The sequence below is a fragment of the Antechinus flavipes genome, chromosome 2 (assembly GCF_016432865.1).
Source record: "Antechinus flavipes isolate AdamAnt ecotype Samford, QLD, Australia chromosome 2, AdamAnt_v2, whole genome shotgun sequence".
NCBI lineage: Eukaryota > Metazoa > Chordata > Mammalia > Dasyuromorphia > Dasyuridae > Antechinus > Antechinus flavipes.
Window position 1 is genome coordinate 223,135,414 of NC_067399.1, and position 23,332 is coordinate 223,158,745.

General features: G+C 38.1%; 1 protein-coding gene across 2 annotated transcripts in view; it reads right to left on the minus strand.

Moving 5' to 3' along the window:
* Positions 1-14,858: 14,858 nt before the first annotated feature.
* Positions 14,859-23,332, minus strand: part of BABAM2 (BRISC and BRCA1 A complex member 2) — a 561,272-nt gene continuing 552,798 nt past the window's right edge. For both annotated transcript variants that reach the window (XM_051976228.1, XM_051976227.1), the window contains one exon: positions 14,859-15,301. In XM_051976228.1, the coding sequence (XP_051832188.1) occupies positions 15,238-15,301 (64 nt within the window). In that variant the 3' untranslated portion in view covers positions 14,859-15,237. The remainder of the gene's footprint in view (positions 15,302-23,332) is intronic.

Genomic DNA, 23,332 nt, shown 5'->3' on the forward strand with positions numbered 1-23,332 from the left:
TCTTCTTTCTTTCTTTCTTTCTTTCTTTCTTCCTTCCTTCTTCCTTCCTTTCTCTTTCTTTCTTTCTTTCTTTCTTTCTTTCTTTCTTTCTTTCTTTCTTTCTTTCTTTCTTTCTTTCTTTCTTTCTTTCTTTCTTTTTTTATTTCTTTCTTTCTTTCTCTCTCTTTTCCTCACTCTCTTTCTTTCTCTCTCTTTCTCTTTCTTTCGCTCTTTCTTTTTTTCTTTCTTTCTCTCTTTCTTTCTTTCTTTCTTTCTCTCTCTCTCTCTCTTTCTTTCTTTCTCTCTTTCTTTCTTTCTTCCAAGGCAATTGGTATTAAGTGCCTTGCCCAGGGTCACACAGCTAGGAAGTGTTAAGTGTCTGAAGCGAAATTTGAAACTCAGATCCTCCTGACTTCAGAGCTGGTGCTCTATGCACTGCATGAACTAGTTGCCCCTAGCTAAAGCTTTTTTTTTTTTTAAGGGACTAATTCAAAGGGATAATGAGAACCCAGGACAAGAAGAACTCATACTTTTTATGAAGGAGAAAAAAAACAATCAATCAGCATCTTTAAAGCACCTACTATGTGCCAGGCACTGTTCAAAAGGCAAAGGAGACTCTTCTTGGGACTACTGAGCTTACTAACTTTATAACCATAGAAATTACCGTAGAAATACAGACACAATTGCTTCTTGCTTGGAAATAGCATCTTTTTGTCTTGAAAATGACTAGCCCTAGCAAGTCCCACTCTTAGAATACTTAGCTGGCTTGTGGAGAGTACATGAGGGATTTCACACATGAGTGTGAGCACTGAGTGTCATGAAGACTGTTTGATTTACTTTCTAGAAGAAAAAAGGAATGTCTGTGGAGTAAAACTAATGTGTAATTGAAAGGGAAACAATAGATACACATATAAGTAAATACAACTGTGAAAGTGACCGATCAATGAGGCAAATACTAATGAGCATGTACAGAATGCCTCTAATTAATCTCCACAAGGACTTAGTGTCAAAGCACAGAAATTTTGCAGTTGTAAATAGTTCAACATGATAAAAAGGAGTTTGAGTGGCTGTGACTGAATAGTTAGAAGTGGAGTATATTCAAAAGGTACTAGTCAAAAAGAACTTATTCTTTCTTAAAAAAAAAAAACTTAGTCCCCCCCCCACCAAATATTGTTACCTTATTGCTTTCTGTCAGGCAGAGTTCCAATGAGAAAAAAAGTTAATGATATTAAGGAGAAATATCTTGGACACTTCCCATCAAAGGTTAATGCATGGACTAGGAATATGGACCTCAGTTCTTCCTTGGTGTTTGTTCTTTCATATTAGGTGAAGGAGATTTGTGGTTTACAACCTTCTGAGTTTCAAAACGTTAGGAGAGTGAGCCACTAAGATGTCCTGAGATAGTTTGTATGTTAGGATTTGTAGCCAGTTGGTTCAGCAAGCTTTGGGATCCAGCCCAACAGCAGCTGAAATAAGGACTCATTTAGCAGCAATGGTGCATTCTGATATTAACTTAGAAGGACTTAATGCTATATAGAAAGTTCATTATGCTCTCAGGTCCTCCTGACTTCAGGGCTGGTGCTCTATCCATCACACCAACTAGCTGCCCCTAGATAAAGCTTTTTTTAAAAAGGGACTTTATCAAAGGCATAATGAGAATCCAGGACAAGAAGAATTCACTAGTGAACCCATTTTAGCCAGAGGTGGTAGAAAGGAAGAGTGTGCCCCAGAGATGTTGGGGTGAAATATTTATATAGCTAGTTTTGCTATTATATTTTTTGAAAATGTATATTTGTTCTAATTAAGCTGATATGTTAGAGAATGATTTGAGCAAAACTTGAATTTTTTTGTTTGTTTAACATATGATTTCACCAGCTAGAAACATCAATAGAACACAAGAGAACGATACCATTTCACAATAACTCACAAGCTACAACTTTTCTCATGAACACCTTTTTTTCTTTTCAAGGTAAAGTATCTTACTTATTGTGTATCATCTGGTGCAGTTGGAGCTGTGGGCTAAGGAAGGTTGGTCTGCTCCTCTACCTTCTCCCATTGTCCACCACAGCGGAGATACTCCCAGCCCTAGAGTTTGGGCTCACCAAGGCTGCCTCTCACCTTCAGTAGCTCAACTTTGCTAGCTCCAGCCCTGTGAGAACCAAGGTGAAGGCTGAGCAACAGACTGAGGCTGCAGACACCACCACTACTTATTGTAGTGTAAATACAGAAAAAAGGGATAAATCATATATTTCGATCTGCATGTTCTTCCTCGGGAGATGGCTAGCACTTTCCATCATGTGGCTGTTGGTATAGTCTTGAGTCATTGTATTGCTGAGAAGAGCCAAGTCAGTCATAGCTGATCAACGACCCCTCAAATGAAATTCTTGTTAATTCCTTGCACAGCTCAGCACACATAGTGGGTACATGCTGAATGCTTGTTGTTTAAACATCACTCATTTCTACAGCAAACATATTAAAATTGATTGAGTCCATACCTTTTGACCAAGAGATTCTTTTGCTAGACATATACCCCAAAGGGGGTCATTGATAAAAAGAAAAGGTTCATCCATCACAGTATTTATAGCATTATTATTTGTGGTAGCAAAGAACAGGTAGCAAAGTAGATTCCCAACAGTTGGAGGAGTATCTAAATAAGCAGTGATACCTGAATGTAATGGAATATTATGGACTTTAAAGAAATAATGAATATATAGAGAATCAAGAAAAGACTTAACATGAACTGATTTTGAGGAAAGTAAGCAGAGCCAAGAGAACAATTTACTGTATACAATAACTGTAACAATTTTATATATAAAACAATCAAAAATGAATATTATAAAATTTAAAAAGAAAGAATTTATCCTAAAAGAAGAGATATGATAAGATATCTCTCCCTGTCGTCTTTGCAGAGGTCAAAGATCCATGGGGAATACTAAACATATTGTCAGATTGTTTTTAGATGGATTGATTAGTTTTGTTGATTTTCATTTTCTTTATTCTTTTTTCATCTTTTAAAAAATCTTTTTTTTTATAGGGAATGACTCTGGAAGAAAAAAGAGTAGTGAGATGGGGGGAAATTTTGACTATATAAAAACAAAATATGTCAATGAAAATTAATTTTAAAAACCTGAATAAATAGATATAAAATGAAGAGACATTTAAGGATTGTTTGGCTTACTATTGGTGTTCTTTTTACTGCCATCATTCCTAAGGACTTCATCCTTGCCCCCAGTGCTGTCTCTCAGAACTGCCAAGTGCCTTTTTCCAGAGAGACCAAGAGATGGAAAGGAGCCAGTCAAGAGACCAGTGAAAGGAAAACATTTCCTTGGGCCTCTTGGGACCATTCTACTATATTTAAAAGTTAATGGGCCTCAGATGCAAAACACATGGAATTTTTTTTCCTTGCAAGGCTATGGAGCTCAAAGCAAGGGTTTGTGGCTATCAGGAACTGAGAGGCGTTGAGGCACAATCACACCCACCCCATCCAACCTCCCCATCCTGCTGAAAGAAATGCCCGAGTAAGCAGACAGACTAGAAGCCTTTTTTTCCCTCAATTCTGGTCAGTGCCCATTGTTGGGATGAACATGAGAGCATAAAAATATTTTTTGAGAGAAAATCCCCAAGTGTGTGTGATCTTTTTTTTTCTCCAGAATTTCAGAAGTTTTTCTCTAGCAGGTAAATGGTGCAATGTACTCTTCTTAAGCTTCTCTGAAGGCTGTGTTTTTCAGTGGGATATCTCACAACATAATGCTGACCATTCAGATGAGAATCCAACCAAAATTCATATCAGAAAACTCGCTTCTATTACCCCCCCCCCCCCGTTTGCTTTCCTTTTTACCCCTCCCCCTTGTGCCCCACTGAATGGTAGAGCCTTCATGTTTGTCAGTCTCCTTAATTCACCCTCCAACAAGAAGCTAGACTATGGATCTGATTCCCCAGTGTTGCAGATATGTTCTCCAAGTGTCTGGGACATCCATCCTCGTCTTAGAGATACAAGATAGATGAAAATGCAGAGGTTTGGCTGTGTCTTACAGCACTACACAGATGAGCACTTGAGATAAGGCCCCTAAGAGCTCTCTCTAATATATCTATCCACCAATCGGTATCATTCATTAAGCATCTATTATGTTCCAAGTACTGTGCTGGTCACTGGAGATACAAAGACAAAGACAGAATCAGTCCCCAACCTCAGGGAACTTATGTTCTAAAAGAGACATAGGATATACATATATGACATAGACAAAAATTGTATAAAGCAGATAGAAGGTAACTTAAAGTTACCTGATGATTGAAACCACCATAACTACCCATGAAGCTTTAAAAAATTTTTTTTTCAATATTATTTTATTTTTCCAACTTCCTGTAAAGACAATTTTCAACATCCATCTCTATGAGACTTTGTGTTCCAATTTTTTCTCCTTCCATCCTTTACCTCCCTTCCCAAGACAGTATGTAATCTGACATAGGTTAAATATGTATAATTCTTCTAAACATATTTCCATATTTGTCACACACATGAAGTTTCAAAGAAAAAAAGAGAAGACGTGTGCATGTGTGTGAGAAGGAGATGGAAAGGAAGCCCTGGATTTTTTGGCTGTCAATCTGTGCCACAAAAATCCTAAAAATACAGCTAAGTTGGGCAACTGGCTTTGGAGTCTACATTCTCATGAGTACCTGCTTTCTGGGGAGTTACATTGTTCTAACCTTACCAATTTATTGTGAGTAAATATGTCTGAACCTTTTTGGTCTGTTTATATAGCTCTTAAGATATATAATTTAAATTATAAGAGGTGTGTAGGGAAAAGGAGTGGAGTGGTGGCCAGAGTCAAGATTTATAAGGTTATAATAATGTGTCTTTATATCCTGAATCTTTCATCTCATAAATGTTTTTACAAACACTAACTAATTGATCCTGAGATGTAATCCACATGTGGGTACATAGACACAGGACAAAAATGCCCGGGAGACCTTTGCTCATCTGGCACCTACTCGCCTCTCAAGGCGTCTTTCTGATAGATGTGCAGATAAACCCCATAAACTACCCAGTCACTGAACCACCAGCTTTTCCAAAGTGAGGTTGCTGGCATTCCCAATCCTGTTTTGCTCTGATTCCTATCAAGAAAATCATCTACCGTTTCAGTAGTCTGTGATTCCATGGATGATCCCTGTGCTGAGATGGGTCACAAACCTCTCTAGGGCTCAGCGGATGGTCTTTGGGAGTACTGCAGTGGAAAGCTCTATCCACTGGAAACCCATTAGGAGATGAATGTCCTAAACTAACTCTGCTGGTCCTTAGACAGCACATGTGTATTTGCCAGAGACCTATGTGGCTTTGAATAACTAATATAGCCTGCAAGAATCCAGGGTCATCCTCATCAAGATGACAGCGTAGAGCCCAGTCCTACTTTGCTATCATATATGTCATTATTAAAAAAAAAAACTTTAAAAAGGTTTTAAACAAACATTAGAAAAATTAGAAACAAAACCAGAATTTGTTTGTTTTTATGTCACCTTCATTTCCAAACATGTGTCTCCCTCTTTCTCTCTTCTCCCAAATCATTCCTTACACCAACAAATAGAAAACAGCAGGGGACAAAAGCAATTCAGGAAAATTAGCTGACATATCGAGGCTTATAATACATGTTCCACCTCTGCAAGGAAGAGAGGAGGAGGTATATTTCCACTCTTAGGAATCAAACATAATTATTATAATTATATAATCATCCAAAGGGATGACTATGATGTGGGGACCTCAAGCTTTTTTTTATTCTGTAGCCAGCTAATGTGAACACCAGAGAAGGGAGGTGGAGAGAGAGAGACTTGAATCTAACTCTGGCACTTACTAGCTGTGTTGACTGGGTTCAAGATCCTTAAACCCTCAGTACCCTAAGCAACTCTCTTAGTGGCCAAAGAGTTGTCAGTCTGAATCAGTGGGGGAGAGGGGAGAGGGAGAGGAAGGAATGTCTGAGGGTTTTCTTTTTTTGATGAAATCACAGATCTCAACCCAAAACCCCACAGATCTCAGATTGTCTAATGGACGATCTATCCTCTCCTACCTGCTCTTCCTTGGTGATTTGTGGGATCATAGATATTAGCAAGGATGTGTCTGATCGGAAAAGGAGGTGGGCTGATCCTGTACGGATGGTGAGAAGCGTCACATGCATGGGCAGCATGGGGGCTGCATTTGGATCCACAGACTGTTAAAGACCAAATAGTAGTCTCCAAAGTGGGGTTTTTATGCACTCCACGGAGTGCCCAAGATGATCAGCAGGGTGAAGGGAGAGAAGGCAATTAGGTGGTTCACTGGATCAAGTGCCAGGCTTACAATCGGGGACGACCAGGTTCGGACCTGCATTGTCTGCGGTTGTTCATTAGCAGTGTTATCCTATACCACACACAATTTCTCTGGTTCCCATTTCTCTCACCTACACAAGGAAGAGATTGGGCTTGGCAGCCTCTGAGGTGCCTACCAGTGCTAGGTCTATGACTCCAAAAGAGCAAAATCTTTGAAAAAGATTTGTACTCCAAATGTGTAACACAGCTGCTCATTTATAATTCTATGAATATAGACAATGAATGTAAGGGTGTTTAAGGGCTAGTTGCCTATATACACACAGCTAATTGATCTTGCAGATGTACTTTCATTTATTTCTCTTTGGCAAAACTTTCCTAGTATAAGATAAAGTATTTTAAATTGTGAAGGTCTATTCTCATTTAAGAAATTATCAGTATTTTATTAATGTTTATTTACCTTATTTCTCTACAAGATTTAAAATTCTTCAAGGGAAAGGATTGAATTTAATCCAAATTATAGACATTGACTTCTGTGGTGCTATATACTTTATTCAGACTTCACAAACATTTGGCAATATTAATAGAGATAACTTGTGTAATGATGGCATTTGCTCTAGCGATGGTGGTGTAGTAATATTGACAGTTATCTTGGCAGTGATAGTAATGGTGCCTTTTGGTAATGATGGGAATGATGAGAACAGTAATAAGTGACAATGATGATGAGTGATCTTGGTGGCAGTGGAGGGCAATAATAATGGTGGTTTTAATCATGGCATTTAATCTCATTTGAATATTAGGTGAGCCTGGTGGATCAATGGATTTGGATTCTTATCCAGGCTTTCCCCCTAATTACCTTTGTTAATTTGGGAAAGTCACTCCATCTCTCTGTTTCTGAGCTTCTCCAATGATAAAATGAGAAGATTGGACTAGTTCAACTCTAAGGTCACTGCCAACCCTGAGATTCTAAGTCAAAGTCTTCTGTACAGGACTAAGACCTTGTCCTGGTTCCAATGGTGCTCATTATATTGCTAGGGCTTAGTAAAGGCAAACTCCGTATTTTCAACTGTCTGTCTTTACTTCAAAGGTTTAACACTCCCTCCCTGATTTGAGAGGGTCCATTTAAAAGGAAATTAGTAACTGTTGTCTTGTGTGCTTACTTTTTTTTATCTCTATAAAAACATTTTTTAAATTAATTTTTTTCCAACTAGGAAAAATCCACTTTCTCCTTGCCATTATCCCAATTGAAAACAAAAACAAGATCACTGTTACAAACATGCATAGTTGTTATCAAAAAAAAATTCTGTATTGATCATGTTGTGTGTATATATATGCACACATTAAATTCACAATTTTGTGATATATATACACACATGTCTTCTGCACTCTGAGTCTTTCATTTCTCTGTCAAGAGGCATCATGAATTTCATCATATATTTCATCATGAATTCTCTGGAATTGCGATTGATGACTATAGTGATTAGAGTTCTTAAGTCTTTCCAAGTTGTTTGTCTTTAGTATATTGTTATCATTGTATAAACTGTTCTCCTGGTTCTGCTTACTTCATTCTCCACTAGTTCACACAAGTCTTTGCAAGTTTTTCTGAAACCATCTACTTCATCATTTCTTATTACACAATATCATTCTATTACATTAATATACTATAACTTGTTCAGTTGTTCTCCAAATGATAGCCAATCCACTCAGATTCCCATTCTTGGCCACCTCAAAGAGATATATAAGATACATAGATAGATATAAACATAGATATAGGTAGATATTTACAGTATGTCCTCCGAATTTATTTTTCTTAGGATGAATCCCTCCTTTAATCTATCCTTCCTCTAATTACCCCTCCTCCCTTTTTTCTTTCCCTTCTATTTCTATGATGAGTGAAATATATTTCTGTACTCAGCTGCATGTGTATATTCCTCCCCCTTTGATCGGATCATATGACATATTAGCTGCTTCCTCCAATCTCTTCTCTTTGTTTGTATATATGTCTACTTGTGCATACTGGTTATATGAAATAATTTCCCCTAACCTTCCTTTCCCTTCCTTCTTTGCTAGTGTATTCCTCTTTCTCTCTTGTTCCATTCTTTTAAGATTATCAAGACCTAACAGAACCACAATCAGGTCTTGCCTAGTTAGGTTCTATGACCTCTGATGATGATAAAATTCAGAAGGGATATCTGCATCAGTTCTCCATATTAGAATATAAGTATACACACACACACACACACACACATATTTTGTTAAATCCTTTCTTTGAATTTCAGACATGGCTCTGGACTTTTAATCAGAAATGACTGGATAGCCTCTAATTCATTAAAGATCCATTTTTTCTCTTATGGAATTATACTCAATTTTGCTGGGTGTTACCCTTGCCTGTAAATTTTGTGTTTTGTGTTCTGAAAGATCATATTTCAAGCTTTCTATGTCTTTATAGTGGTGCCTAATAAATCTTATGTGATCTCAGTTCTTGAATTCTTTTTTTTCTGCTTGATTGTAGTAGTATTTTTACTTTGATCTAGAAGCTCTGGATTTTTACTTTGGGGTTTCTTTCACAAAAAGTGGCTGAAGGATTTCTGGGTTCTAAGAAATCTGGGTAGTTGTCTTTTATAATTTCTTAAAATCTGATGTTTAGTACTTCTCCTCCCCATAGTTTCTAGGTACTGCAGTGATTCTTAAATGATCTCTCTTCAATTTTGAGGTTGGTTGTTTTTACTGTGAGATAGCTTATGTTTTCCTCTATTTTTTTTCATTCTTTTGACTTAAAAAAACCCCATTTATTATTGTCTTGTGGTCTCATTAATTTCTATCTAGTTCATTCTAATTTTTAGGGAGTTTGTTTCTTGGGTAAGGTTTTGTACTTTTTGTGCCAATCTGTTAATTAACTTCCTCTTATTAATTTATATAAAAATGTAAATAAAAAATCAACAACACTTGTTTTGTCTTTTTCAGGAATCCTAATTGAATTTGTGTACACACTGTTTTTCTTTGAAGCTTTACTAGTAGATGTTTTGGAGTCATAGTCTTTTGGGTTTGGGTCTTTCTGTCATCACCATAACTATTTTTGGTGGGATTATTTTCTTCTTTGCTCATTCGTCTAGCCTACTTTCTGACTTCAGGTTCTATGTTAGGGGCACGTTCTTTGCACTTCTGGAGGAAAAGTCTGGTCTGGTCCTGTTGTTGCTTTTTTGGGATTATTGAATTTTCTGTTATTCCAGTACTCTCACAGTGTCCTGTTCCAAGGCTTAGACTAATTGGCAACCTCCACCACCACTCTTTTACCCCCACGCCCACCAGGCTTTCAAGTTTCTGACCCAAGTTTAGAACCAAGCAAAAGCAGACTCTTCCTGGACTTAGCCACTATCAGTGGAAAACTCTGCTGGCTCAGAATTGGTGTGTGTTAGATTTCCTTTTGACTTAGGAATTCTGCCTTCCATATTCCTCTGCGGACTTAACACTGCACTGGAAGCTATATCTGGAATGCTGTATCGAGGTCTGAACCTCACTGCCACTATTTGCTTTGGAACTTGCTCCTCTTAGTGCAATACCCACAACTGCTCCTTACTGACTGCCATCCCTGAACACAGGTCCCCTCCTCAGTCCACTCTGGATTAACTGGATAGTGGGAACTCAGGGACAAAACCAAGATGGCGGAGTGAGCATGTCTGCTGAATTCTACTAGCAACTTTAAAGTGCATCAAAAATGAATTCCAAGCAGGAAAAAAAACAACAAAAAGTCACAATGAGTCATTTCCCTCAAACCCAGGGCAGCTTTGAAGGACAGAAAAAAAGATATGTGGACTAAGGATAATATCAGAAATTTTCTCAAATGTTTTGTTGGAAATATTATGTATGTTAATTCCATCTATTGGGTTTATTGCCTAAATCTTTTCTTCGGGAAGAGGGAGGTGATGAATAGAGGGAGATGGTATATTTCTATAAATTATTGTAATGTAATAACAAAAAAAAAACTAAAAAAAAGTTATGTGGGGGAGGGGTTGCCCAGTGTGCCAGAAGTGGCCCTAATTGTGGGCTTGGGAGAGTGGCAACAGTGGCAGTGGTGATAGGAGAGCCCAGCACCCTGAGGCAGTAAGGGGACCAAATACCTAGTTAGAAGGAAATTCAAAAGAATCCTCACGTTAGCACGGGGTGCCAAATCAGGCATTGTTAGCAGCTCCATCACCATTACTGAGTTCCAGGCTACAATCCCCAGGGTGGGAAGGACTGGTTGTGGTTGTGAAGGAGCAGGGGCCCCTACCTAGTTAAGGAGCAGAGCACAGACCAGGAGGGTGGTGACCAGAACTCTCTCAGATCACAACATCTTGGAAGCTTTGAAGACTTGCAGGATCCCAGACCTAGCTTTGAAAGAAGCAGAACATAAAAATCAGGGCCAGATACTCCCTCTTCCTCCCCACCTCACCCTCATCAACATTGGATTTAGTGTCTTTTCTCTGTATTTGGAGGGTTTTTGCTTTATTTATTTATTTGGCACGGTGAGATCTTGACTTCATTCTTTTATAAAATCTTTATGAAAATGAGCTGTAGGTTTATTAAAGATATTCTTGATAGAAGTATGAAAAGGGAAAAGATAAGCTTTCACAGATAATTTTCTATAGCAGCCCATAATTTCAGTCACACAAATGATGAAAAGGCATAGAGAATATAAGAGCCCATTTGTCTGATGTTTACTAATTGTTCATTTTTTTAAACAGGCATTTGATATGGTGCCTTAACCACTCTCCTTCAACCGGGAACACCAAGAATGCCAAAATCACATAAGATTCTTTGATAAATGCCACAGAGATGACTTTGTTTAATGGTACTTAATGATTTTCACTATCAGTTGAGGCAAAAAGAAAGGTGTTTATAGAGATTATCTAATGTAGAGTCCAAGTCAAAGAGGGATCTCAGATAATGTGGTCCTTTAGGATTCTTGTTTGCATATGACAAACTGATTATGCCATTGATTATACCTCGATTATATCAAGAAGTGGAATGGAACTCTCTGCGGCTTCTTTAATTTGATGCACAACTACTCAAAAGAATTTGGTCTAACAATTCACTCAAGAAAAATCAAATGGATGAAGAATGCTCATTGTTTAGATTGTGATACACAATTGGACTGAGAGTTTATTGATTTGATCCATTAGTTCCTTGAACAGACAATACAGATGAATAATAAGCTGAGTTCGGAATCAAAGAGAAGAGAGAGGACTGGATAATTTTGGGGCAACTATAAAGTACTTTGAATGATCTATGCCTTTGACTTAGGAAATACTGAAATCTCCAAAGAACCAGAATTTTTAAAATATAAGCTGTCTAGAAGGCTTAATCAATAGAATGCAGAATGCTTCACTTCACTAAGTATGAATCCTGCTTTAGACCCTTACTAGCTGTATGCTAGCTTAGTTACAAGTTAAGTGACTTGTCATGTCATCTCTCTGGGTTTCTGTTTTGTCATTTAACATGAGGATTTTAGACTCAATAATCTTTTAAAGTCTATTCCAGCTCTAAATCTGTGATCCTATATGGTAGACTACATGTGGTTTTCTTGGCACAGACACTGGAGTAATTTGCCATTTCCTTCTCCAGCTCATTTTGCAGTTGAGGAAACTGAGGCAAACTGGGTTAAGTGACTAGCACAGTGTCACACAGCCAGTGTGTGAGGCTGGATTTGAGCTCAGACTCTATCCATTGCACTATCTGTGCTGTACATAGCTAATTATTATAAGGTAAATTGCATGCCAGAACTGCACAGAAGATATGTTGTTAGAATATAGCTTGAATAAGTTATGTAAGGAAGATGGTCAATGCTGCACTTTGTGATGAGGCACATTTCATGTGTCCTTTTCTACTGCCTTCCTTCACACATCTATGTTCCAGCCAAACTGGAGTTCCTTGTTATTCTCCGAATTGGATATTCTCACGCCTCCCTGCCTGGACTTGGAGTCAGGAAAACTTGGGCTGTATCCTCTGTTCTCCATGCTTGGAATGCAATCCCTTCTTCCCTTAGATTCCTCTGCTGCCTTCGAAAATTGGCTTAGGTCCCACTTTCTGATCCCCTTATTAAAAGTGCTCTCTTCTTCCTCAAATAATTCTCTATTTACTTACTCATCCCTTTATATGTTTTATCTCCCCAAAGCAAGATCTTTGAGGGTAGAGACTTTTCATTTTTGTCTTCAGTGAGATGGGAATAGTGTGGTTTAGGAGATAGGGAGCTGGATTCAGAGTCAAGGCCTGGGGATCAAGTCCTGCCTTTGACAAATGCTGGCCTGTAACTAAGGGCAAGTCATTTATTCTCTCAATTATCCAGTTCATTTCCATAGGGCCTAACTTGCACAATACTTGTCGATCTGGATTAGCAGAGGGGTTGGTTGTGATGAACCAGATGAACTGTTCTCCCCATCAGTAATCTCTAGGGCCTGCCACACAATAGGAACTTATTAAGTATTGGTTGGATTAAATTACACTTGTGCTCACACAATTTCAAAAGATCCAGTATAACTTCTTCATGTTAGATCAATTGCCATGGAAGATTTTGGGGAAGGATGTAGATAAGAATTATTTAGAAAATGGGTTGCTATTTGCTGGAGTTCCCATGCTATGATCATTCTCTCCTTTGTCACTGAAGCAAGTGACTTATGAAGCAACGGTATGTTGGGACTTAAATGTGCAAGCATCCTTAACAGAACACAACATGAATCTAATCACTTTAAATGCCTGAAGAGATGAAATGCTAGGGCTGTGGGCATAACACGAGCTGTGGATTCATGCTCCCTCGTAGGTTCTGTTGCTGTTCATCTTTATTTTTGAAGAGGACTGATGACATCCCAGACTGATGTCTTGACTCATGCGTGAACTGGGTTTAAGGGAAGCAGAGTTGCACCAAGTCATTATCCTTGTTCTCTCTTTTAGGGTCCGGCAGCAAGACAAAATCAAGGTGGTGAATGATGACTCCGGATGCGGCGGATGGCTGTCTTTGACTGAGCTCTCGAGCATTCCACAACGCCTGCTGTAGCTGCCTTTATGCCCGCTGGAACAGACTGTTCTCATCTGCCCTTGGGACAGATACCCCCCAACCCACCGAGGCGTTTGAGGTTCATTGGTTGAAGGTAACCTGATTTAGCCTGACTGCTGCGAGGGTTTTACCAGGCGTCATGCTGCGTATGCTATAGCTACTTGGAGTCCCAGGTGAGCGGTTGCGTGCTCGGTGGATGCTGAAGGTGAATGAGCAGGGGGCTCAGCGAGCCCTCACACCAGAGGTGCTGGTCCTCCTCGAACACCCCTCTATGGTGGGTGCTATTGCTTTTAGGAAAGCAGTGTAGTACACTGGTTAGGGAATTGGCTTGGGAGTTGCGAAGTCTTGGGTTAGAATCCCATCTTGGACTTTACTACCTGTGTGACTATGGACCAACCACATTTAACTTCTCTGTTCCTATTTTCTCATCAGTAAAATAAGAGGGATGGACTAGATGGTTTCTAAACTTCCTTCAAGCTCTAAATCTGTGATCCCATGAAAAGAGCTAGATGATGTTGGATCTCTACAATGGAGAAAAAGCTTTTTCAAAGAAAGAGTAAAAAACTAGGACTAGAAATCTGGCTTTTAACTCTTCTCTGTCATCTTGAGCAAGGGGAAGAAAACAATCATTTATTAAGCACCGATTTTGTGCCAGACACTCTAGTGTAAGTACGTTACAAATATCTGATATGTCTTTTTTTTAGGCCTCAGTTTCCCCATCTGTAAAATAGTTGGACTAGATTATCAATCAATCAGCCAACACTTTATTAGTCACCTACAATATCAGGCATTGTGCTCCTGCTGATTCTAATGGCTCATCCAACTTATGGCTCTAGGAAAAATGGATCTTGCTTGAAGTCTTTCAAAGTCTTGAAGTCTTATTGAGTCTTGAAGTCTTTTTAGACAAAAAGCCATAAAGCCACTTGGTCTGAGCTGAAGCCTAAATTAATCTTAATTAGATATGCCATTTGACCTTTACCTTTTACCCACAGGTCTTCGGCACTTTATGAATGTTGCCTAATTCTTTTAATAGCCCAAGGAAGGAGGGATTGTAATTATAGCCTAAGATCTCCAGCTTCATCCATGTTTGACAATATCAGTGTTCTCCAGGTAGTCAGTTTAAGACAAGTAGTTTACTTTCCTTTTTCTCTTTTCCTTTCTTCTCTCTTACTCAAACTAGAAGGGTAGTGGCCAAATATAAACCAATCTCACTGCTCATGGGCACAGAAACTTTGACCTGTTATGTTTCTGGCCTGGGCAGGTTTGCCCCTACTCAGGCTGCCAGAGGCTGACTTCCCTCCTCTAAAAGGCTTACCCCATTGATGTCAGATTTAGTGCAAACACCGAATTGGCTTTAGCTTTACTGTAGCTCAAAATTCCTAAGCTCAAGTGATTGGTCAGCCTCAACCTCCTTCTACAATGACAGGGATGACAAGTATGTGCACTACACCCATCCAGTTTCCGTTTCTAATGGAAAAATAGCTCTAAACTAGAAAGCTTGGGGTTTTAGTTGTTGTTGTTTGTTTACTTTTAAAGAAACACATTCAAAACACTAGTATGAGAGAAAATTTTAATTTTTATTGACACCTCAGGAGAATATATGAATTTGTGACACATTACCTTCCCTGGAAAAATACTGCATTTTAATATTGTGATTTAACTTTTTGTGATTGACCAAAAAATATATATATATATATATTGTCTATATATATATATAGACAAAGAAACAGGCAACAAACAAAGGAGTTAAAACATTCAAATTAAAACTCAATCTTGATTTTTCCACAGAGTCATTGTTGTCTGTGGTGATCTGAGCTGCTGATAAAGCAAAATGCTCTCATGAAGATGTTCCAAGTGGCTTCCAGGAAGTTGTCTTATGTGCTGACATGCATGTGGACAGAGAGGTCTGGCTGACGTCCTCTTAAGATTGGTGTTTCCTAGAGCTTTCCATTGGCAAAGGCAGCCTCTTGGAACTGAGGGACAAACGTTTTGAAATAAGCCCTGGTGGGAAAAGAGGGAGAGAAAAGAAATCGTGGTTAGCACAAACCAGTATGAAGACCCAGCAATTCTGAGCTTTTAGACCTAACTGAGAACAGTTGTTACTCATCACATGTGCATTTTAAAACTGTTTTCTTTCTTTGCTAGCACAAATCTCTCTTTATTTGTTCAACTGAGGCATAATTAAACAATCAGTTCATTCTCTGGGTCACATAGAAGAATGGTGCATATGGGTAGCTCTCTCTAAGGATTTCTCGGCTAGAATTAGTTTGTACATTTTGTAGTTAGCAAGGCTTTATAGGGTGTCTCTGAGCCAGGGGGAACCCAGAGGGGTTTCTCTGAGCACAGGCTGCAGAGCCTGCCTTCTGTTTTTATAGACAGTCAAGCACATAGGTAAAATATGAAGACTTCAGACAATCATACAGATGTTTCATTTACATGGAGGAATTTTTATATAAAGGAATTTTTCATTTTTCCAATTGGGTGTTTCACTTTGAAGAGAAAATAAAGGCTGAAAAATGATTTCAAATGGCCTAAGATCTCAAATTAATATCTGCATACATAAGTAGTCTAATTTGTTGGGAAGAAAGGGGGCTGGGCATACAAACTTTTCTAGTCAAAGATAGTGGTAAGACTTGAACAAATCATGTCATTTTCTCTCCATAGTTTCCTGATGTTAAGAAGAGGATAATAATATAGTAAAATTTTACTTCTTTAGATATCACCATTATATATTATAGAAAGAACACTAGATTTAAAAGCAAAAAGCCCAAGTTTAAATCTTGGACTGGACTTAGTTTCTCTGAGCCTCAATTTCCAACTATAAAATGAAGGTGTTGGATGAGACACTCCCTAATGTGTTTTCCAGTTGTATTCTGTGATCTGATTAATTTCACCTAAAGGAAATACAACCAAGAAACAGGAAGTAAGGAAAAAAGCCCAATGTGTCCCCAAATCTGTAAATTCAAATATATGAAGTTTTTAAAAAAATAGATTCGCAGAGATCTTCATCCAGGGCTTCTTTAATCTTATTTTAGACATGATTGGAACAAATGTGTTGATATAATTTCCCAGTCTACAGAAGATCAGAAGAAGCAAATCATATGAAATCTATGCATTAAAACCCCTTTAAGAGAAGGCTAAATTAAAAAAAAATATATGGTTATGTTCACTGCTCTAGCCATTGTCAACAATGAATGCTGAAATCAAAATCCAATGGCCTTTTCTTAATCCTCTTTCATGCTGTTGGACAATTTTTCTCCTTGAAACTCACTTCTGCCTTGACTTATTGTTAACCACCAAACTGTCCTGTTTGCCCTGTGATTCTGATTGCTTTTCTCTTACATCTTTTAAATATGAGTGCTTTCCTGGTTATGTCTTTAGACCTCTTTTTTTTTTTTTGGTCTGGAATCTATACTTTCTCCAGACCTTATCTCTATCCAGATGATTCCCAATCTAAATGTCTCCCCTGAGCACTCGACTCATCTTTTCAACAGCTGTGTGGACATCTCAAACCAGAAGTGCCATAGATACTTATAATTCCACCTGGCCCAAACACAATGAGTTTCACCTTCCAAAGTGCCTTCTCTTCCTGACTAATTTATTTCTGCTATGGGGCAATGATTCAATCGCTCACCTTGCCTTGAAACCTCAGACTTACTTTTGATTCTGTTAATACTTGCATGACTTACTTAACAGGGATTTTGTGATGTGAGGGAAATGTTTTGTAAATCTGAAAGGACTACTGAAACATGAGCTGTTAACTTGTTCCTCTACCTCACCCTCTTATCAGGGAAGTGGCTAAGACCTGCAATTTCTTCTTCTTCTGCAGCATCTTATATGTGGCATTCCTTTCTATTCTCATATGCACCAATTCAGATCTTATATCTCTTGCCTAAAAAACATCAATATCATTGTAATTGGCCTTTTTGCCTCTACAGTTTCTTTCCATCTCCATTTTGTCCTGCAAAATGTGACAAATTAATCTTCCTAAATCACAATTCTGATAAAGTCATTCCCTTGCTCAGAAACTTTTAATGACTCCATGATTGCTTAGAAAATAAAACCTAAATTCCTCAGACTAAAATTTAGGACATTCTACGTCTGACTTCCCCTCCCCTCCCCTCCATCTTGCCTCCAATAACTGCCTAGGACTTATCCTATCTTTTAGCCAAAGGGGACAACTGGCTGTTTTCCAAACTTGTCCTATGCCTCCATGCTTGTGTTTATGGCATTTTTCCTTCTTAGAATTTCACTCCTAACCCCTACCTCGCTTCTCTGAATCATACTTATCCCTCAAGGACCAGGTCAAAGGCTATGTCCCCCATGAAGCAAGTTTTCACTAGAACAGATTAATTTTTTTCTCTAGGCTTTGGGAATACTCTGTAGCATGGACTACAAGGACTTCTTCACGGACTGCTAAAATATGGCTTCATTTCAGTAAATCATGTTCAGACAGTGACTCTGAAAAAAAGGAGATGCCAAAGTTCTACTCAGGTGAAAAAACTGAGAGAATGGAGCAGAGAGATGGCCCAGTGGTCAAGAGCACTAGGCCTGCGGCCAGAAAGACTTGAGTTCAAATTTGACTTCAGACACTTATTAGCTATGTAATTCTGGGCAAATCATTTAACCTGTTTGTTGTAGTTTCTTCAACTGTAAAAATGGAGATGGTAATAATAACACCTTCTTCCCAGGGGTATTGAGATCTAGTGAGAGACAGATTTTTGTAAACTGCTTAGGACAGTGCTTGATATGAAGTAAGCACTCTATACATGCTTGCTGTTAGCTATCATCATTATTATTATTTGGTTAATATCAAAATCTTTACTAAACTCCTACTCCAATGTCTCATATGGAAACAATTGGGTTATTGAAGATGATACTAATGGAACCGGCTCTGTTATGTCCTATCAGGCTTTCAGAAAGACTTCTTATATGAAACCTGATGGTGGAATATATGTCACTGTCCAAAGATCAATACAGTCATGTTTGAAGAGGAGCATCAACAGACTATTTGCAGACAGATGAATTTTTCAGCCATAATGGTTTTCAGAGATCATCAGCTGAATGACATAGGGATTACAATCCATGCAGGTAGGAGTACCCACTCAGACAAAATTTCAGACCTTTGAAGAACTAATATATGCTCTGTTTAAGGAAGTAAGAAAGTTACAATAAAACATAATTACTAAATATGGTTTGATTAGAAAAATTTGTGGAATTTAAAGGAGATAAAATTCAATTATCAAAGAAATTTACTTAAACAGAATAGCTGATTCTCTATCAAAAAGTGAAAAAAATGAAACCCTTTCATAATTACATTCTACTGGAAGAGAGTGAGACAAAGACTCGGAACCACTGTTTTTATAAGAAGAAAGTTGCTGTACAAATATTGTTATAATAATAATAAATATGTACTTATCCCATTACTTATTCTGCTATCCATCCTCTCCAAATTCTTGCATATTAATACTTTTACATAATAACTACTCACATTTAGCCTTTTGACAGATGATGCATGTGGGGCCTTAAAGGTCATCTAATCCAAACTCTATGGCTAAAGAAACGTAGGCCCAGAGAAATGAAATATTTTGTCCAAGGCTACTAAGTCGTAGGGCAGGATTTTGAACCCATGTCCTCTAATTCTGAATTGGATATTCTTATGACTCTATTTTACTTTTTTAAATTTTAATTTTTTTTATTATTAAAGCTTTTCATTTACAAAGCATATGCATGAGTAATTTTTCCAACATTGATCCTTGCATAATTTTTTGTTCCATATTTTCCCCTTCTTCCCCCCACCTTAGCCCCAGCTGGCAGGTAGTCTAATACATGTTAAATATGTTGAAATACATGTTAAATCCAATATATGTATACATATTTATATAGCTATCTTGTTGCACAAGAAAAATCAGATCAAGAAGGAAGAAAAACTGAGAAAGAAAACAAAATGCAAACAAATAACAATAAAGAGAGTGACAATGCTATGTTGTGTTCCACGTTCTGTTCCCAGGTTCTCTCTCTGGATGTACATGGGCTCTCTTCATCACTGCAAAAGTGAAACTGGTTTAAATCATCTCATTGTTGAAAAGAGCCACATCCATCAGTACTGATCATCATATAGTATTGTTGTTGAAGTATATAATGATCTCCTGGTTCTGCTCATTTCACTCAGCATCAATTCATGTAAGTCTCTCCAGACCCCTCTGAAATCATCCTTCTGGTCATTTCTTACAGAACAATAATATTCCATAACATTCATATACCACAATTTATTCAGCCATTCTCCAACTGATGGGTATCCACTCAGTTCCAGTTTCTTGCCACTATAAAAAGGGCTGCCACAAACATTTTTGCACATGCGGGTCCCTTTCCCTCCTTTAAGATCTCTTATGGCCTCAGGGCATGGTAAGCATCATATTGGGTGACGTAGCAAAACTGTTTTGTATGTGATCATGTGCTATACAGAAAAACGTAAGGGGTGATAACTCATCTACTTGTATTTGCACAGTGATTTGTTGGGGTGCATTTTTAATATCATAAAAATAGTATCTAATATCATAGAAGCATATGACTTTAGAAATGGAAGGGACTTCTGAGGTCATTCTAATCTCAACCTTTTAATTTAGAGGATAGATAGATAATTTACAACTATTTACTATAGCCAGGGAATGTGCCAAGTGGTTGGGGATATAAATACAAGCCAGTCAAATATCCCTTGTCATCAAGAAGTGTGCATTCTAATGGAGGATGACAGCATATCATGGAGGGCTCGTGGGAGGGAGAAAGGGAAGGAAATACATATATGGCAGCATGGTCTGAAGATGTATATAAAATGAGGTCAAGGTTTTCATTTCAGCAAAGTAAGATGAAAATTCACTCAGCAGAGCCCAAGGAGTTCCAAGGAATAAGAGCTTTACACAGGAGCTCACTGAGCACTCAGCTCACAGAAAGTCATGGAAACTAATTTAAGCTTTTACTAACTTACTATACTACTAAGCTCTTAGTAGTTTGGCCTACTTAATTAACTTTCTTAATACCATGTGCACAGGCATGCTTATATGTATACTTAGCTGATGCTACTAATTGCTGACAAAAATGACAAATAACTATCAAGCACAGTTTATGGATAAGAGCAAAAAGATTTTTTTGCATTTATTTATTTTAATTTTTTTTTTAAGGTTATACATGTACATTTATTTTTTTAAAACATATTTCCGTATGAGTCCATATGAGGAGGAAAAAATCAGAACAAAAAGGAAAAACCACAAGAAAAAAAAAACAGAAAAAAAGATGAAAATAATATGTTTCAATCTACATTGTCTCCATAGTTTTCCTCTGGAGGCAGACAGCACTTTCCACCCAAAGTTTATTGGAATTATTTTGGATCACTGAATTGCTGACAAGAGGCAATTCTATCATAGTTTATCACACAATCTTGTTGCTCTTTTGTACAATGCTTTCCTGGTTCTGCTTGCTTTACTCATTATCAGTTCAAGTAAGTCTTTCCAGGTTTTTCTAAAATCAGCCTGTTTTTTATAGAACAATTATATCCCATTATTTTCATATACTTTAACTTCCTTAGCCATCCCTCAATTGATGGACATCCATTCATTTTTCAATTCTTAAGAGCAAAAAAAATTTATTCACCGCTTAACTTTTGATCAGGAAAGTCATGATCAAATTAAGGAAAGTAGGCACTGTATTTCAAGAAATCATTTAAAAAAACTGTCCAAGTGTCTTAGAACCAGTATGCATATGTGCATGTGTATATATGTATGTATGTAATGGCATGGCCAGTGAAGGATTTTGCTTGACTATACATATTTGTAACAAGGATTTTGTTTTTCATTTTGTTTTCACTTGGGAGGAAAGGTTAGCATAGAAAGGGAAGGGGAAGGTAATGTTTTGGAAAAAAATGTAATTAAAAAATTAACAAATGATGTTTAAATTTAGGGTATGTGTGTGTGTTTGTGTGTTTTGGAAATGTATGGTAGGAACTATAAAGTTCTAAGGTCTTAATCTAGATTGGAATAGCTTTGCTGCAGTAAGGAAGAATGACACAGAGTAGGCAAGGGAAGCCTTGGCAGTGCTCTGTGCTTCTAGCATTGGTCATCTCATACTGTGAAATATGTCCCAGTAAGATTTGGGTATTCCAGCAACTAGAGATGTATGAATGTGCTTAGAGCCCCACCATGGTATGCACACAATAATGATGCATAAAAAATTTGTTTTAGCTGTAGCCATGGTCCAAGACATGAAAAATGCTAACAAGATGAAAATCTGATAAATTAACAGCTAGATGGAATAGTGGCATAGCTTTGGATCTGGAGATAGGAAGACCTCAATTCATATCTGGCCTCGGACACTGACTGGCTATGTGACTCTGAGAAAGTCATTTAACCTCTATCTGCTATAATTTTCTTAGCTATAAAATGGGGATGATGATGATAATAATAATAAAAATAACAACAACAATAGTAATAGACCCATCTCAAAAAGTTGTTGTGAGGAACAAATGAAACAATATTTGTAAAGTACTTTGTAAACCTTTAAGCTACATAAATGGTACCGTGTTTCCCCGATAATAAGACCTATCCCAAAAATAAGCCCTCCCCTTACTGTGTAAGATTCCTCTAAAATAAGCCCTCCCCTGAAAATAAGCCCTATTGAGACTGCGAGATTGCTACTGTAGTGAGGGTGATCCCCTGCACTACACGCTACATTACGGTACCCTCTGTATGCACCGTCCCCCTGCCCCCCCTCCCTCCCCCCGGGTGAAACGCACGCCTCACTCCGAGCTGCATCCACTCAGAGCTGCAGCAGTGAGCGTGTCATCCTGTGCTTCCCCAGTGATTTGCTTGCTGGCGCCATTGAGAGCAGTGCTGCGGAGGAGAGCTGAGGCAGGACAACATAAAAACCCAGTATGTAAGCGGGAGTGAGGGGGCATGATGGAGGATAAAAGGAGCATGACGGAGGATAAAAGAAGAACTCAGGGGGCATGATGGAGATAAAAGAAGAACTCAGGGGGCATGATGGAGGATAAAAGAAGAACTCAGCCAGTACTCACCGTGCTAAAGAAATGAAGAACTTCCTTGCAGAGAGAAGAATAGATCAAGTAATGATTCCTGCAGGAATGACTGCCTATTTCCACACCCTTGATATTGCAATAAACAAGCCATTCAAGGACCATTTGTGCATGGAAGTCAATGACTACATTGAAAATAGAATGGAAAGAAATCAGCATGGAAACTTTGTGAAGCCCTGTCTGCAAGAAGTCGTGACTTGGGTGAAGAAGTCATGGGATAAAATTACTGACAGCTGTGTCGCCAAGGCACCACGAGCAGGTTACCTGGACAAGACACGTTCATTTAAAGAGAGTTATATTGCTGGACATGACAGATTGGGTCCACTTCTTCTGAAGGAAATAGAGGTGCAAGACATCCAGGATGGAATTCAGGGTATGGACACTTATGATGATGTTGTTGAAGAAGATGACATGATCATTATTGAATAAAGGTACTTTTTTTTGTTCACATTTACCTGTTTATTAAAATTACTGTCAATGTTCATTAAAATAAGCCCTCCCCTGAAAATAAGCCCTCTGGGGTTTTTCTGTCCAAAAAAAATAATAAGACAGTGTCTTATTATCGGGGAAATACGGTAGGTATCCATCATCATCAACATCAACAACAACAACAACATCAACATCATCATCATCATCATCATCATCACTGCAGGCTAAATGCTAATGTATTCACTTACTTCTTTGTCTTGCCTCCTTTCCCTCCCCCATTCTCTGTGCTTCACTCTGCCTTCCTCCAGCATCATAGAAAACCAAAAGGCAAAAGTGGCTCTGTTTTGAACAGTGCTCTGACTTGCAATAGTGCTCAGGCAAGAGCATAATGAGCAGAGAGGATTAGGGTCAGATGCCCGAGTATGTTATATTTCACTAGGCCTAGAGGGAACCAGCATCTCGCTGGGGCCAGTTCTGTCTCCTAGAAGCACTTGGGGAAGAAACCAAGGCCTGTGAAA